The sequence below is a fragment of the Zalophus californianus genome, chromosome 14 (assembly GCF_009762305.2).
Source record: "Zalophus californianus isolate mZalCal1 chromosome 14, mZalCal1.pri.v2, whole genome shotgun sequence".
Taxonomy (NCBI): Eukaryota; Metazoa; Chordata; class Mammalia; order Carnivora; family Otariidae; genus Zalophus; species Zalophus californianus.
The window spans coordinates 21,353,380-21,370,789 of record NC_045608.1 but is presented as its reverse complement, the minus strand read 5'-3'; the positions used below and the strand labels follow the sequence as shown (position 1 = coordinate 21,370,789).

General features: G+C 39.7%; 1 protein-coding gene across 6 annotated transcripts in view; it reads left to right on the top strand.

Moving 5' to 3' along the window:
- The window catches only part of PITPNB (phosphatidylinositol transfer protein beta), a 62,983-nt gene that overhangs the window by 34,171 nt on the left and 11,402 nt on the right, over positions 1-17,410 (top strand). For all 6 annotated transcript variants that reach the window (XR_004819605.1, XR_004819604.1, XR_004819606.1 and 3 more), the window contains one exon: positions 8,102-8,179. Coding sequence is in view for 3 of the 6 variants with exons in the window: in XM_027575259.2 (XP_027431060.1) it covers positions 8,102-8,179 (78 nt within the window). In the remaining 3 variants the exon portion in view is untranslated. The remainder of the gene's footprint in view (positions 1-8,101; positions 8,180-17,410) is intronic.

Below are 17,410 nucleotides of genomic sequence, written 5' to 3'. Positions count from 1 at the left end.
GAATGTCCTAGTGTATTTGAAGGCATAGTTGGATGGCAGTGCCCTCTTGTGGGAGAATAACATATTGCTTACTTCATGCTCGGTTAAATCTTAGGGATTTTTAAAATTTCTCTTAAAAATCTGAATGTATGAAGGATGGCTCAGTCGGTTAAGCGTCTGACTCTTGGTTTCGTTTCAGGTCATGATCTCAGGGTCAGGTGATCGAGCCCGGTATCAGGCTCGCTCAGCACTTGGAGTCGGCTTGAGATTCTCTCTCTCCCTCTTCCCTCCTCCCCACCCCCATGACCTTATTTCATGCTTGGTTAAATCTTAAGAGTGCTTGTGTGCCCTCTCTCAAATAAATCTTAAAAAATCTGCATGAACCAGTGTATTTTGCACAAAATACTTTTTCAACTAGAACCTATTAACTTAATGTTTATTTTTGATCTCTTCCATATTTTAAAAATAAAAAAGTAGGGTGGTGGAGGTGGTGAGGTGTGAAATAGAATTGCTCCAGTTTCTGGGTGGGGGGGAAAATGCATTTTTGAACAGCTGAAAGAAATTAGCGTAAGTGGCTCCAAATCGAGTTTTTTTAAAGTGTATTCCTTATAAAAGGCCCCCCCCCGCCTTTTTTTCCTTTTCTTTTTTTTTTTTTTAAAGCAGTGTTACTTTTTCTTAGGGAAAGTTCTCCAGGCAGAGGGAGTAAAGATCCCTTCAGGTACTTGAGTCTTATCAAATGATAAAAATGGAAATCACATCATATTTGCAGTTAAAGTATGGTGTTTGACCTGGGTGTTGACAGAGCAGCGTCTGAGTCTTGGTTCTGCTCCACAAGGGCAAAGGATTTCATTTCCCCACCCCCAGAAGTGGTGGTATTGCCTTTGTTCCAACATTGTGAGGTTAACTGAGAGAATGTGTGTGCCTGGCACATAAGTAAGTTCTCCAAAAATAGTAGCAAGAATGATGCTGTTTATTGGATTTTGCTCTTGCTGTTAAAAAAAAATACATAATTTTTTTCTGTAATTTTTTCCTACTTAATGTTTGTTAAATTAGTGATTATGGGTTGACTGGAGTCCTGGGTCTTAGGAGCAGTTGTGTCTGAAGGTTAGCTCATAGACCAACATGGACATTTTGCTGGAAAGGGCTCACCTGAATATTCATTAGGACTTTCCCCCTTGTTTTATTTATTTATTTATTTTTTAAAAGATTTTATTTATTTATTCATGAGAGACAGAGGGAGAGAGAGAGAGAGAGAAGCAGAGGGAGAAGCAGGCTCCCAAGGAGCAGGGAGCCCGATGCGGGACTCGATCCCAGGACCCTGGGACCATGACCTGAGCCGAAGGCAGACGTTTAACCATCTGAGCCACCCAGGCGCCCTTTCCCCCTTGTTTTAGTTTAAGGAATTTGATATTGTAGGTTTATCATCTATTGTCATTTAAGGAAATAAATACATTTTGTGTTAAGACTTTCTTGAACATATTACATTTTGGGCATTTGCAATTTAATCTTAAAATATGTGATGTTTAACAAGCACCTTTAACAAAATTGACTTGTTAACGTGTTAAAACTTGTTGGTGTGAAGAGTTTAAAATATCTTCATTTTAAAATGCTTTAATAAATATATAAACATAATAATAAATATGTTGTAGTAACAAACATACTGTATATTTGTGCATGAAATGCAAGCTTACCCAAACCAGTCGTAGCCCACCTACTCTGAGGGCAGGGCTGAGGAGTAGCCTACCAGCCTTGGGCTATCCAGAAACCCCCTTTCCCACCTGCCCACATCTCATCTAGAGCACAACTGTTTGGTTTCCCTTTTGGGTTGTGGGAGATGGATTTGTCATATCAGGCTTTTTTTTTTTTTAACTTTCATTTTTATTTTTTTAAGTAAGCTTCACACCCAACGTGGGGCTCGAACTCACAACCCCTAGATCAAGAGTCGCATGCTCTAGCATCTGAGCCAGCCAGGTGCCCCTGTCACATTAGGCTTTTGGTTGTAACTTCTTTTCAGGGCTGGAATTCTGATTTCTTTCTCTTTTTCTATTGTAACCTTCCAGAGGCTTTGGGGGTCTGTCTTCATAAGCATGACAGTGTCGGCCATCTCAGACTAAGAGATAAGATGAGAAAGAATGGAAGAGACGCTTAGCCTGACTGTGCCCCAGCCTGACTGTGATCTAACCTCGCTGTGCTCTAGCCAGACTGTGTTCTGGGCTGTGGCCACCTTTTAACATAGAGCTCTGTTGACAGCCTCTGCCTGCTTCCCATGCTCAGCGCCATCCTCACCCCCACCCCAGATCTCTATGCAGGGTCTCTAGGAGATTAAAAAGATCACAAAAAAAGTGTTCTCTTCGGCCCTGTAGGTTTGACTGCATTTCTGTTCTCAGTGCAGTTGTTTAAAAATTCTCCTTTTAGGATTCATTGGTGGGAAGCCGGTAAGGATTAATGAGAGGGCTGAATTAGAGAATATTTTTTAATGCAGTTTTGTTCCTCTGAGGTACATTCAGTAACAGAAACTAGGCCAACAAGTTATTGACAATTAGTGGTCCTTTGGGAATCTGCTTTAATGAATAGATAAGAATGATTTGTAATTAGCATAATAATTATATGCAAATGAATGCTTCTGAATTGCTCTAAAACACTTCTGAACTGTTTAAACAGCCCTCCTGAGATCTTGTTACTCTATTAATTTGTGTAGCAAATCTTTTTTTCATAGATCACGCAAAGATAAACTTCAGTCCAGCCCCTGTCCGAAATATTATGAATTCCAAGGTGGTAGGACCTGAATTAATGAGATTTACTTATACTGTATTAATGGTGCTCTGTGGGAACCTGAAAGGGTGAGGAGTCCTTGGGGAGATGTAATTAAAAATAGGAAAGAAAGCTGCTTATTTGAAAATAACTGTTGAAATGAGTTTCTTAAACAAGTTCGTAAATGTTATCTGTCTTTACACCTTTGTTACTTGCTGTTGCAAAATTTAATGCAAACATTTTTTTTAATGGGCTTCTCCTCTGGAGTCTGGCTTGAATTTTGTCAGCTCCAATTAGTTATGTACTAGGGTCAACGGTGATAGGATCCAGGACTCCTGTGTTCCAAGTGCCACAGTATGCACTGAAAAATGAAGGGCAGTGCTAATAGACGATGTTTGTCACTTATCTTCATATTTAATTTGGTCTTTTCACCCAAAAGACCCATTCTGGTCTTTACTTTTAGGATGTGATTAGAGGAAATACGCTTTGCTAGGTTGAGCAGCAATACCCGTGCATTCTAAACTTCGTGATTATCTTTGAGCTATTTGAATAGACACCTAATTAATCATCTTGTGCTAAAGAAAAGCATTTTACAGCATGCTGCAGGATCCTAATACCTCTCAAGTTTTTATTTTTACCCTGTAGAATTGTTTCTTTTTGCAGGGATGCGGGGGGGGGGGGGGTGCCCTTTTATAAGCAGGTGTGGAGGGGTTGCTAATGCTTGTGGTTTGGGCACTCTTTTCCTCAGCTTACATTTAGCTTCACCTGTGGTAACCCATGTATGGTTCTTTAAGCAGTTTCTGGTGTCTGGAGCTCATCTCGATTTTTCCACAAGCTGTCAAGAAACTCCTACCAAGTCCCCCACCTCCTACTCACTTCCCCATTCATAATCATGAGTTAAATCTGGGCTCAAGGACATTTAGGTTGGCTCAGCACAGATTTTGTACTTGCATTTTGGGGGACAGCCACTATGCTAAAAGATTCATAAAACTAATATTCTTTGTCTCCAAAATGAATCTGGTTTCTGTTGAGAGTTTCTATTGAGAGCTGTAGTGAGTAACAGATGTACACCCAAGAGGTAGCACAACTTTTGTATTCGAGTGACAGAAAACAGCTATTTATAAGAATTTAATGAATGTATTTTGTGGCTCCAGCATGGAGGCTCAGTAAGCCATTTATTTACCATATTATATTTTATTTGTTCTCCAAAGGGTGTCTTGACTTTCACTTGCCTCCTTTTTTACTTAAATAAGAGTTTTCAATTAAATAGAGTTGTATTAACACTAATCTGAATCTACCTTACGCTGATACCATTGTGGTTTTTTGTTGTTCGGGCACTAGTATTGGTGGAATGAGCAGTGTCTAGGGACATTACACCTAACTTGATAATGATGGTTTTACTAAGCCCTTATCCTGGCCAGGCCTCTGGGCATTATACAGATAATTAAAATTTGATCATAAAAAATTTTAAACACAGTGCACCTTAGCAATAAGATTTTTCTATTTTTAAAAGTGATTTTAAAACTCATTTTAAAAAATACATTTCCTTGGCCTAGTGAATTTGCTTTCTTTTTTTCCCAAGGATTACAGAAAGTGCATAGCAAATTCAGCCTTCAGAATACCCAGGAGCTGAAGACTCAAGTAGGCTACAGCTGTCTTCACCCACAGTATTCTAAAAGAACTAATGAGATGAGAAGTCTGCAGCTGGTGGCAAGCACAATAAACCATGAGCCAAGGGCTTCTCTTCATCAGAGCCTCCCCTTTCCCCATGGGATCCCAAAGGAGACAGAATACTAACAAAGCCAGCAGGCTGTCTCATTCCACACTATTGCTCATTTGCAGCTATAATTGGTAGCTGAGGTTGCATTCTGTATGCTGAAACTGTCATACATGAAGGAATATATTTGTTCATTGTGATACGGATATAAATCGGCCAGTTTTCAAATACGGAAAGACCAAACTAGATACCCAGCAATAAAATTGTAGCAAAGACGATTCTGTTCCAAAAAATTAAATGTTTGTTATAAAGGTACAAAACTGAGGTTGTTAAAACTACACCTGCTTCCTGCTTTTTAATACCTTGCTACTTAATTCAACTGATTAAACATTTACGTATTCAAACCAACATAAAAAAACAAAAATTCCTAGGTTTTGACAAGCTGCATTATCCTCATCTATCAGGGTTAAGGTGCTATTGTTAATAATTGGGTTCTGTTACGTTTTCAGTATAATACCTTTAATGTTTGCTGCTTTTTAGTCAAGAGAAGAAAGCCAGGAAGACTTACCTTGGGAGATCTGTGTATGTGTGTATAGTATTTTATATGCACACACTCCTGCCTTATAGGCAGGTCTACTTTGATACCTCTGCTGCTGCTGCTTCATGGTGGTTTTGAAATGTGTTTTGCTTACCTGGCAGTTGTGGATGCTCTCCTGCCACCTGCCCTGTGGTGTGCTAGAGTGAGCCGCGGACGGAGGCTCAGAAGGCTTGAGTTGAAGCCCTAGGGTAAGAGAGCCATACCACTTCCTTGTCGGGACTATGGCTTCCTCATCTGCAGAAAGAGGCAGCTTGGATGGTCTTCAAGGTTGGGTTTTCCTATATAATTCTGTGAGCTCTTAGTTCAGAAAAGTATCAGTGAATAACTGGCACTAATGATGGAGGCTGGCAAGTAGACTGCAACAGTGTGTTGGGCAGAGAGTGGAGAAGTTTGGAAGCGTTATTCCATGTTCTTCAGTTAATTAATCTGTCAAATAGGCATTGAGAAGCCCTGAGGTTGTCACCCTGGGATGGAGCTGGGTTGGGAAGGGCCTGAAGGAGTGTCGTCAATGAAGCCTGCCTGCTCCATCTGTTCATTTTCACCTTCACTGGTGCCATAATCGTGCAGTAGTTCTGTAGGCTCCATTTCATCAGTTCTAAGGTTCCCCTGCCCTCTTTTCCTCACATTTTAATACATTCAAAATTAGAGTTTGTCTTCCAGTTGTGGCATGCTTTATTGGCTGAGTGTGTTCTTTCTTAACGGCACATAAAATGGTGGAGCATCGTCTGACAGCCTCTCAGATTTGGGAAATTGATATTTACTGTTCAGCACAGGCCAGGCTCCATAATATCTCAGATTTTGCATTAAAAAGAACATTTTGAACAGCATACCCACAGTGAGGTCACACCTGAGACGGTTTAAAAAAAAAAGTATTTTCCCTTTAAACAGGATGAAATATAGAACACTCACCAGGCCTCTGGGCATTGTAGAGATAATTACAATTTAATCATAAAAATTTTTAACATACACCTTAGCAGTTAAGGTGTTTCTACCGTTAAACGTAATGTTGAAACTCCTTTTAAGAATACATTTCCTTGGCTTATGTCGGTTGATTTCGATTCTGAGTGTAGTTCTCTCCATTCTCTGTTGGCAGTTAACCCATGCTATCTGGGGTTTCCATTGTCTTTTCTTTGTTTGCCTCTCTTTTTTTCTACCAGCCCAACTGTGACTTTCTAGGAGCTAGCTAGCACCCAAGTAGGTGTGTTGGTTCTCCTTACACCCTCAGAGCCCTTGGACTACCTCATAGCATCTTGCATGCTGCTTTCTATGTGTGATGGCTATGGAATAAGTAGACCTTGGTGGAGGGAGATGGTGTCAAAAGTGATTATTTGATAGAATGTTAAATATTTTCAATTTTGGGGAAAAGTGAGCTTGTCTCTAGGTTTCAGGTCCAAGCCTCCGAGCTAGAGAAAATGTTTGATGGTGCTACGTGATTATTTACGTTAGCAGGATGGCTGATTTTGCACTGTGAACCCAGGTCTTGAGACCACCTGCCCAGTTGGTTCTTTTCTAAGCAGTGAAGTTAATTTTGAAGGTGTGGCTCTAAATCGGAATTTAAAAATTTGTGTTAGTTGACAGTAATTGAACTTACTGCTGATGTGCCCAGACACATGAGTAACTCCAGTTCTCCAAGTCTTTGCAGGCGGCTCATCCAAGGTTGTCATTCCCGGATAATGCTGACTGACCTAATGCCTGTGGCTACACCACACTGTGTATTTTAAAGCACTAAGACCCAGTGTAGCCAGCTAAGTGTGCTTGTTTAATAATTATGGTGTGCTATTGGGGGCCTTTCTGAAGTTTTGTTTTCTACTTGAACCTCACAGTTTTCCTTCTTCACACAATTTACCTATAACTTTGTCAGTAATTATTGAGATGTCATCTGCATTTCCTGAGTAAGTGCTGAATCCTGAGTGGCTGCTTCTCACCATGTTTTCTTTGATTTATGAAAGTTTGTCTTCTACTTTAGAGTATGTTCAGTGCTTGCCGTTTTCTCTAGAACAATGATTTTTCATATTTGACTTGTCTGGGCGTTTCCCCCAAAGTCTCTGGTCATTCCTTGAATGCCATGAGGGACCCCTGGCTCAGAAATTCTACTCGAGAAGGCAAGGGCTTCCCTTTGTAGGATTTTCAACTCACCCACTGATGTCTGCTCACTGGTACCATTAAAATTCATTTATTTTTCTAAATCTGGACTTTAGCTCTTCAAAGGGAGTTTTTTCCTGTAGCTGGATTGTGTGTAGATATGTGTGCAATGACAAAAGAACTTTGGTAAAGCAGACAGGTTTAAAAAGATTTACTTCTTTCATTTCCTCCATTCTATACGGAAGAGGATGTTAGGGAAATAGAATTGACACACACTATAGAACTTTGCTTAAAACCTAAGTCTTAGGGCCATTCCCCTGTGACATGATACAACTGAGGTGGTCCCATCACGGAGTCGTAAACCCTTCCCTCACCTTCTGTGACAACGAGGAGTTGCCGTGAGTGCAGTCCCTCTTCCATGAGCAGGCCAGGGGATTTGCATTTTATGGGTCTCTGGACAAGGGTTTGGAGAGGCTGGCCTCGTCATTGAGGCATCTGGCACAGACCCAGCCATGGAAGAGATGGGGGTGTTGCAGGATCAGTAGTTCAGTCTGTGTTCCCAGCCAGAGTAGTCGCTCTCGGTCATCACCTCTGCGTATTGTCAAGACTAGGATGAGTACCTTTTATTTCTCGAATATGACTATATACGTATCAAAATGTTGAAACCGTTAAAAAAAATGTGGGAATATTTGTTCTTGGAGATAGCTGTTCAGTAACCAGTGGCTTGCTCATCGAGACTTTTATGACTAAATATTACGTAGTCGTCTTGCCTTAACGTTAAAGTGTAAAGTGTAAAGCAAAGAGAACCAAACCAAAAACAAGGTAATGAACCATTTTGCTACTTTTACACAAAAGCACAGTAAGTCTAATCAGTTTCTGTCCTGTGTTTTAGTAGCTGCAAAGAGCTGTTCTGGCAAGGTTAAATAATTTTCTCTGAGTTTCTTCTCTGCCTCAGACTTTGTTTTGCTTTGCAGGACTACAAAGCTGATGAAGACCCAGCATTATTCCAGTCAGTCAAGACCAAGAGAGGCCCTTTGGGACCCAACTGGAAGGTACTGGATGCTGACCTTTCTGACAGGCAGAGTCTTGGCAACAAACCACTTGACAGGTCCCTAGTCTGGAAGAGCTGGTGACGTTTAAGTGAAAAATAGAAATGACACAAAAATAGTTTTATTTGTGATAAGGACTTACAGCCAGTTGCAGTTGGCCAGCAAGTCTGTGCTGTATTAACAAACAGAACACAGCCAGACTGTCACTTTCAGCATAATGCTATTCTGATAACTCTTAAAAGAGACAAGTGATTTAGTCTTTGGGGATTGTAATGTTCTCTTCTGAGACTTGAAACAGTACAAAAGTCCATGTTAAATGAAGGTTTATAGTTTAAATTTAGTCTTAGTAAAAACTGAACAAGTTGCATTCACCTGAGCTCATGTTCCTGGCCTTTTAATAGTTACGTTCTGGAAACCAGGACACCAGAGAACAATTTTGATGGCAAGTAGTCGTTCTCTAATAAAGAACACATCCTTACTTTATTCATGGGAGTAGGAAAAGCAATGTTAGGCTAATCATTTAAATTGCTATAGAAATATAATGCATTTTAAAGATAGCCACTAAATGACAGACCCTTAAAGATGGCTTAATGTGGTGATGGCAAGTTATTACATTTAATTTGACAGGAGCAGGGGAACATTAAAACCTAAACATGCCCAAAGCAGAGTTCCACCAACATGTTTTACTTGGTAACCAATCTCTTCATGGTGAAGCCAGTCACCGATCACTGATAAAAGTTATCTGCGTGCTAGTTGTTGCTTGCAGATAGAGGATTACTATAACAGCACCACAAATAACCCATTGAGTGGTTCTCCATGGGTGTTGGACTGTTTTGCAGACTGTCTTGCACATCAGCTAAAATGAAGAATGAGTCTGACTTTGTTCTATAAGAAATGATTCATAATTATCTTAATTTTGCATTTGTTCTCTGGGTAGAGTTCAGTTCAAGATTCTCCCAATTGAATGGTCATGGCCAGAGACTTTTAACTTTAATTCCCAGGAAGTGATATATGTCACTTATAAATTAAGGAACAAATTCAGTATGTGTGATCTAAATTTCATTGAATGGATTTAAAGAATTTCCCCACCCTTTTGCAGATTTCTAACTGTGGACTTTAGAACTAACACTGAGTCAGAGAAGTCTTTTCCCTTTGAGATTTAACCTACCTTCCAAAAAAAGTGTGTTGGAGCAGTAGATGGGTGGCCACCTCAAAGGCAGCCCTATCTTCTAGAAGGCTGTCTTGCTCCATTAAGTCCTAACGCTAGCTAACGATGCTTTTACAGGGAATCGAGCACAAAGTTGAGACTAATTTCCAACCTTTTAGGAACTTGGAATTTGATTTTTACTCCTTTTTTATTTATGATTTACCCTTTTAACATTGCTTTGTCTTTTATTATCAATCAGTGATTAATTAAAATTCTAGAATAGGTTATTTTTTAGAAATAATGTAAAATTTACATTTTTTCAGGTTGCATTATAGCATTCTTCCCCCATTGTGTTTGTGTGTGTGTGCGCTTGTGTGAGACAGTTGCTTATTATTTCTCGGAGAGGATGCTGGCTGATAGTGATCCCTTCCTACCCCTTTATCTCTTGGTTACTAACTTTAGCCAAATGATGGTGGATGTAGCTACTCTTATAAATGGAGTTACTGCTTAACTGAATTTCACTGAATTACCATGATCCCAGAAATAACCAGTAGTGTGTCGTCGTCCGCTCCCCCCGTCCCCCTGCAGTTTCTCTTTCTGAGGTTTCATTTATCCGTGGTCAACTGCATCCTGGAATTAGTTGTTCCTTCTGAGGTCAGAAGGTCAGTGGTAGCCTGACACTGAACACAGTGCCTGCGTTGACCACCTCACTTCACCTCACCATGTAGGCATTTCATCATCTCACATTGTCACAAGATGGGTGAGCTCAGTATAAGGAGATATTTTGAGAGAGAGAAAGACCACATTCGTCTAACTTTTATTACAGTATTTTGTTGTAATTGTTGTTTTGTGATTAGTTGTTGATGTCTCACTGTGCCTAATTTATAAATCAAACATGATCATAGATAGGTATGTACATGTAGGAAAAAACATAGTATATATAGGGTTCAGTACTGCCCGTGGTTTCAGGCCTCCACTGGGGGACTTGCAACATATCCCCCATGGATAAAGGGGACCTGCTGTAATTACACCATCTGCTTACTCCTCTGAAGGAAAAAAGAGAGTAGGAAGGATGACAAATAACTGCTAATTCAGCATATAGAAAACTGTGGACTGACTTGATCTTCTCAGCGTCTCCTGTAAGGAGGCCCCATTTGTCAGTAACTGTACTCCTCATGGCACTGAGGGCAGCACTGGATGATAGTTGCAGATCTCTATACTTCTGAAGTTGGAGAGAAGGCAAGGAATACATGGTAATTAGGGCAGAAAGGACGAAGAAATCCTGTTCTGGACCCACTTACCCCAGAGTGTATGTCAGAATGTTCCTGTGTCAGAGCTGCTTGGTAGCTCCACAGTGCTCCAGAGGCCTTCCATGTGCCATCCCACCCTCACCCTTCAGTCTTCCTTCCCATTCCATTGCCCCTTAGGAGAAACTCCCCTTACAGGAACAAACTCAAAAGTGTATTCAGCACTAAGTGCAAACTCTGTGATCTCTTTGAGACTTTTCCTTATGTATCCCACACTGGTGTGTTCTTCTGAAATATTGCAGTATTTACTGCTTGTCTGCACCAGACCGGAGAGTGGAAAAGAAACTTCTCCTTTGGTGCCAGGCACTCTGCAAGGTTGTGTTTAATCTTCATGACCTTCCTGTGGGGTAAGTGCAACTGCTTCATTATATAGATGAGAAACTTGGTCAGAGAAACACAGGTAATAGTTGTAGGAGAAACAGCAGGACGTCTCCCGTTTCCATAGCACTTGATTCAGTGCTCGGCACAGAGATGTGTAATGCGCGGAGACATGGCAGTTTCTGACTCAGAAGCCTGTGACTCCCCAATCACTAGTGCATCTTTTATGCCCTGTTGCATCAAGGCACTTGTGGCTGTCTGTATTCATGGTATTTACCAGAATTTGTTAATTCCTGTTAGTATCAGTTGTACATTTCCAATGGTCAGAGAGTCTGTGGGTGAAATCCATTCCCTTATCCCATGTGTCACAAGTTGTGACTTCAGTAACTTAATCCCAGCTCTGGGCCTGGGTTTCCACATCTCTAAAATGTGAGGGACGTTGTAACTGCCTCAGAAGGTTGTTGCCAGGACTGAATGAAGTAATGAATGTCACATTCCCAGCTCAGAGGAAGCTTGGGTCTTTGCGAATGAAAAGCCTCATCATGTCTTAGGGTTGATTACATCTATGCATTACATCTATGCATAAGCTACCGTATTTATGACACAGATGCTCCTTGTCTCTGTCTAGTATCCAGGGCTTCCCTCGTTTCAGTATCTGGGGTTGTCAGACTCATCTTGACTCACCTCTCCTTACCCCTTGTGGTTATGTGTGTTTAGTGAGTGCTTGGCCTAGGTCAGCCATAAAGCAGAGGCCACATAAAGGCTAGGGAGTCTTTGCTAGCAGGGGATCATGGGGGTGCCAGGGAATAGATTTTCATATTTTCCAGTTAAGTTAAGAGTACAGACTTTTTTTTTTTTTCCTTTTTGCGTATGGTACGATACATACCTTTTGTGTTTTGAAAACTACAGACCCAACGATGCGGGCCTTAGTTATATATTCATTTTACCTCTGAAAAGATAATTTTTAAAATCTGAGCACATGAGTTCTATTTTGTTATGTAGGGTTCAATATTTAAGTGATTCTGTGCATACTAATAGAGTGATTTATAAATGTTTATTTCTTTGTGGCGCTGTATGCACATGTGTATGTGTGTACATGCTTTGGTTTATTTTGGTTTTGAGGGCTTTGTGTGTATTATGACATTGGTATGACTGCCTATTCAAATGGTGTATCAAAAATAACGTACATGTGGATTCCTTTAGCTTTCCAGTTTACCTCCTCTGAACTGAAGAGTTGTCATTTTAACAAATTGAAACATCATCTTTGAAGATTATGGTGTCATTTTTATTCTATGGCAAGGCCTCATTTCTTTCTTCATTTAATCCAGACGCCTCATGAAGACTTAAGCTTCCGTGTCTACATATATGAGATAGTTAGTAATTAGGCCTGTGAAGGTCTTTGTAGGAGGCTTTGCCAAAGTATCTGGCCCTTAGAGTGCTTGACATGTCTCGGAAGATTCATTTAGTGTCTGAACATTGCGGTACAGGGGATCAGGTCAAATAAAGATACTGATCTAGAAATTGGGATTTTTATGTTATCTTTCTATGTGTATTATGTGCTCTTTCTAACCATAAAGGCATGTCCGGTTAATGTTCTAATTCCACTCTGGAGCAAAAGCTCTGGTAGTTGGAGCTTTCATAACATTATGTCATGCTATTTACCTGCTCAGTCCTGCTTTAGACTCATTTTTGAATTACCAGAGAGGCTGTTCTGGATCCTTGAAGCTAGTGGAGGGTAGCCATCTTTGTGGGGTATAGGGACGCTAATTTTTGTTCCCTGCCCTGCTACCAAGACTCCTTTCTCCTCCTCCCTCACATCTATGGAAGGAAGGTGGGAGCCTTGCTTGTCAGTGGCCTGAAGTAAAGATACTTGAAGGTCCTATTGGCCAGGGATGGGAAGAATGGAAGTGGGGGTGAGGGAGAAGTTACAGCTCAGTTGTGGAAATCCCTTTGAGATAGAGGTTGGCAAGAAAACAGCCCAGAGAGTCCTCAAGAGGCTGGTGAGCACTGATAGCCCCCCAAGGAGAGAGACCGAGGGTGCTCTCCTGTCTTTATCTAGATATCGCTGTGAGTCCCAGGAAGGATGTGAAGATGTTTAAAACGTGTTCCCTCCCTATAATCTCACTTTCAAAAACCTATAGTGGGTGGCATAAAGAGGCTTAATAATTAGTTTCTGGTTAGACCACATTGTGGATTATCTATAATAAAGCAGACCTTAAAACATAGGTGTTTTGTTTGTTGAGCATCTGGTTTGGAAACTAGGTTTTTAATACATCGTAAAAAATAAGTAACACTTGGTATGTATGAATTATCCAACACCTACAGAGGACACCAAAAAAGCTGTTCCATGTCTTCAAGAAGCTGAGCGCCCCAGGAGTGATACATGATTAGTTCTAACCTTATCTTGGATACTGAATGCCTCTGTTCTCAGGCAGCACCAAAGGATTCAGGCTTGGACAGGTGGAGTGCCTTACTTGAGTTCGAGAGGTGATTTGACAGGATGGGCCCCTTTGCAGAGTTCTTACTGACTCTGTCAGGGACTTTGTTTTCTTCATGAGTATTATCTGAAGGGTGAACCTGTGGTGTCAGTTTTACATAGTGTCACTGCTAAAGGAATTGGACACGAGCACAAAGCACATGTCATAGTTCTGATTAGTAAAATGGGTGTGAGCTACAAAAACACTAAGTTTGGAGACATGGGAAATGTGACTGTCCTGCCACAGGAAGGAAGCTTTCGTATCTTATTTTCATGAAACTAGTTTAACCTGTGATTAATCTTTTGAACTTTGATTTCACATTTGCTTACTCCATATAACATTTGCCATTTGCCCAGTCAGACAGGAATCTTCCACCTCTGAGCCCTACTGAAGTCGTTAGTTGGTGACCTTTCTCATGGTACCTTATGTGTCTCATGTCAGGGTAGTGGTTTATGTGCTCACACTGTCTTCCTTCCCCATCTCCTTTGTCCCCTGGTACACACTGAGTTTTCAGCCATAGGCTCTGTGTCTGACCTACTTACAATGGGGCACTGCCTAGCACAGAGGTTTGCTCCTAGGAGAGGCTTAGTAAGTATTTGCTGGATTCAAGTTAACTGCCGTAAACCAAATAAAACACAACCAAATGTTGGACTTGCAAAGAATATAATGCCCACTGTAGGTCTGTCCAAATGGCTACCAAAATCTAAACAAAATTGAGGGAATGGTATGGCTGAGTAAGGAATTGGGTTTTGTTTGAAATTTCAGTACACATACTTCACATATATTCTCTAATCTTCTGTTGATATTTACTGATGCATGCACTGGCAACAGCCCCAGCAGTGCATTTATTTTTAACTTTCTTAGTGAAATCTGGGTTGGAAACTTACACTATGAAATCAACAGCTGAAATTGAGCATTCAGATTGCCTAAAATTGAAAAATTAAAATATGAAGGCAGTGTGAGCCTACTAGAAACTGCTGTGTCCTTCCAAAGTATTAACTCTGATTAACTGTAGCACATGCCAATTTCATCTTCATCCCAACGCATTTTAAGTCGGAAAAGTGTGTGTGGAGTTGCCGTGTAGCATGGAACTATGAGAGGACCACATTTTCAGAAAATGAGTTTCCAGAATGCTTTTGGGTTTGTTTTGTTTTGTTTTCTAATTGTCTTTTACATTTGTTTATATTTGTTTGTCACAGATACAAGAAACTAGTTCTTGTGGGTAACGTGGCCTGATTGCTCACCATTCCAGTCAAACACGCTGCGTTTTGTTTGGTTCTGTTGCGTGGCTCCAGTATACATTACTCTCCCTCAGGCCCAGTCCGCATACCTCAGAGTAACCTAATATGCATCGTTAAATTAAAAACACAATTTGAGTTTGGGGGTTTCATTTATGGTTAGAAACATGAAATGTAAGGAATTCAGTGAATACACAAACTAAATAAAATTTTGGAAACGTTTTTGCAACTAGCTTGTGCTTGCTGTTTTACAGATGAAATTTAAATTCTGTAGAGATGAGTCATAATTTGGGGTTCTTCGATTAGCTCAGGGTTTTCATTTAAAACTTCTGACCGTTCTTGTCTTTTGGTGACCAACAGTCTGTACCTTTTATTTTCAATTGGTCTTTTAAATTTTCATGCTTTAACCTACATACAACTCATTTATCAGCAAAATAATTGTATTTACCTCTAGGTTTAGGAAAGAGTGAATCCTGTTTTGCTTTAGGTTAGGAAATGTTAAGTTTGGGTTGCGTTGGAATTATGTGTGAATGATCTGAATTTGGATTTTGGCTTTATTTGCCTTGGGGTTATTTTTTTACCTGGTGGAAGAGCAAAGAGTTGGAAAACATTTGTATTGTTTAAGGCTAGATAGGAAGCTCAGCTCGGCCCCAGTGAGCCTCTGGAGAGCTGGGCAGACAAGCTGGAGCTCCTTTGAGTTCTCTGGATCCTAGAACATTCCTCTGAATGTGGAGTCCCAAATATTTGCTCCATTGAGATCGTTCACATTTTAAAAGTTATTTTTTTCACAAGAATATTTCTTGTGAAATATAAAATACCATTTTTTTCAAATGATAGTAAATGAAAATCAAATCAAAATAAAAAATCATTTTTTCACAAGAATATTTCTAATAACTCTGAGGAGTATATCATATTTTACTCTGCATGTGTACCTCATTTTTACTTTAGAAGTTTAAGATTAGGAAAAATGTAGTATGGACCGGACTAAAGTTAGATATTTAAATCTTAATTTAGCTGTTAGCTTGATTTTGTGTAGGTTTTATTTATTAAACGTCAAAATGAAAAGAAGCAGGAAAACATTTAGATTGTTTATAGTCAAAGAAAATGAAGATTTGAAATAGTACCCAGATAATTTAGGGCAAAGTAATTCTTTGTCCTAAAATACTCAGCTTAGGGCAAAAACTTCTGTAGTGTATTTTTGAAGCATATTGGTTTTTTTTCCTGATTACAAAATGATATATATTTATTAGGTTTTGAAAATAAAGAATTGTACACAGAAGAAAGTAAAAATAATTATAGTCTCACCCTTTAATTATTGCTATTTGTTATATTTCCTGAGTTAACGTAGTTTTGTTAATAAGTGTTTATGCCATGCACAGATACCTGTTTCTGTTCAGATTAGGCCTTTTTTTTTTTTTAACATTATTAAGCATTCTTTGAAAAGATGGTTTTTAATGGCTGTATGCTTAGTAGCCCATTGTTTGGAAGGCTTATGAAGTACTTCACCATTAAGTCCAGGTTTTTGTGATTATAAATAAATCCGTAGTGGTGGTGTTTCCTTACCTGATGAACTGGAATACATCTCTGAAGGTGGAATTACCAGGTTAAAGGGTATGTGGTATACATAGGAAACAAACAAATTTAAGGCTCTGTAAAGATGTGTGGTCAGATTCTACCCTAAGAAGATGGTGCCAAAAGTATCGTTTCAGCTTTCACTTAACTACATCTAGGCAGTCTGTCTATTTTTGGTTTCACCATTAAGTATGGATACTTTTTTTTTTAAGTTCATTTATTTAAGTGATCTCTACACCCAACCTGGGGCTCAAACTCAGGGCCCCAGATCAAGAGTCATGTGCTCTTCTGACTGAGCCAACCACAGGCACCCCTAAGTGTGGAGACCTTTTAAGCCATTTTTAAATTTAACCATTAGTCTTAAGGCCATACATAGTTCAAATTAAGAGGCGAATTGCATGAGTCATTTTAAGAATTGAGTGAGACCTTAAATATCACATATATATTAATTGAAGGAAAAAATACATAACTTCTTTGTTCTCGGCTTTTTCCTCTGGTTATTTGAGATTATGTTTCTCTAAGTCACCTCTGTGCCTTATGCTGTAAGGTGTTGATACTATAGAGAATTAGGCCAAGAGATAAAGGCAGCAGGCTCTTTGTTTACTTGTTTTTTAATTGGTACATATTCCCTGAATTTTTATTTTCTTTAATAGTTACTTACAAGTTTTATGGAAAACAAAAAGCCAGTGAGACTGGAATACACATTTTAAATCTGGGGAAGATAGTTCAGAGAACAGGTTCATTTTGTCCCATCACTTAAACTAAATTTTATAGATCAGTGTTAGTTTGTAAATTACCAGTATTACCTTAATTGATTTGAACAGACTGCCAGAGTCACTAGAAAGAATGTGAGAAATAGACTTAGGTAATTGTTGAAGTCATGTGTGTATGCTCTGCTCTTGGAGCCCAAGTGTGGTATGGGCATATTTGTATTAAATTTAGCTTACTCTTTAATTAGAACCATGCTTCATCCTGCTGTTTTTATAAAATGGTAGGAGAATTCTGAGGAGTTGGTGTTCTGCTGGTAACACCCAAGGTTTTCATTTAGCACAAGGTGTGCAATGATTCGGAGTTTCGGAACGAAGCGATCAGCAGCCTGTAATTAATAGGACCTTGGAATGTTCCGTCTGGAAGGTATCTTAGGGCTTATCAGTGGTACATCAGAGGTTCTCAGC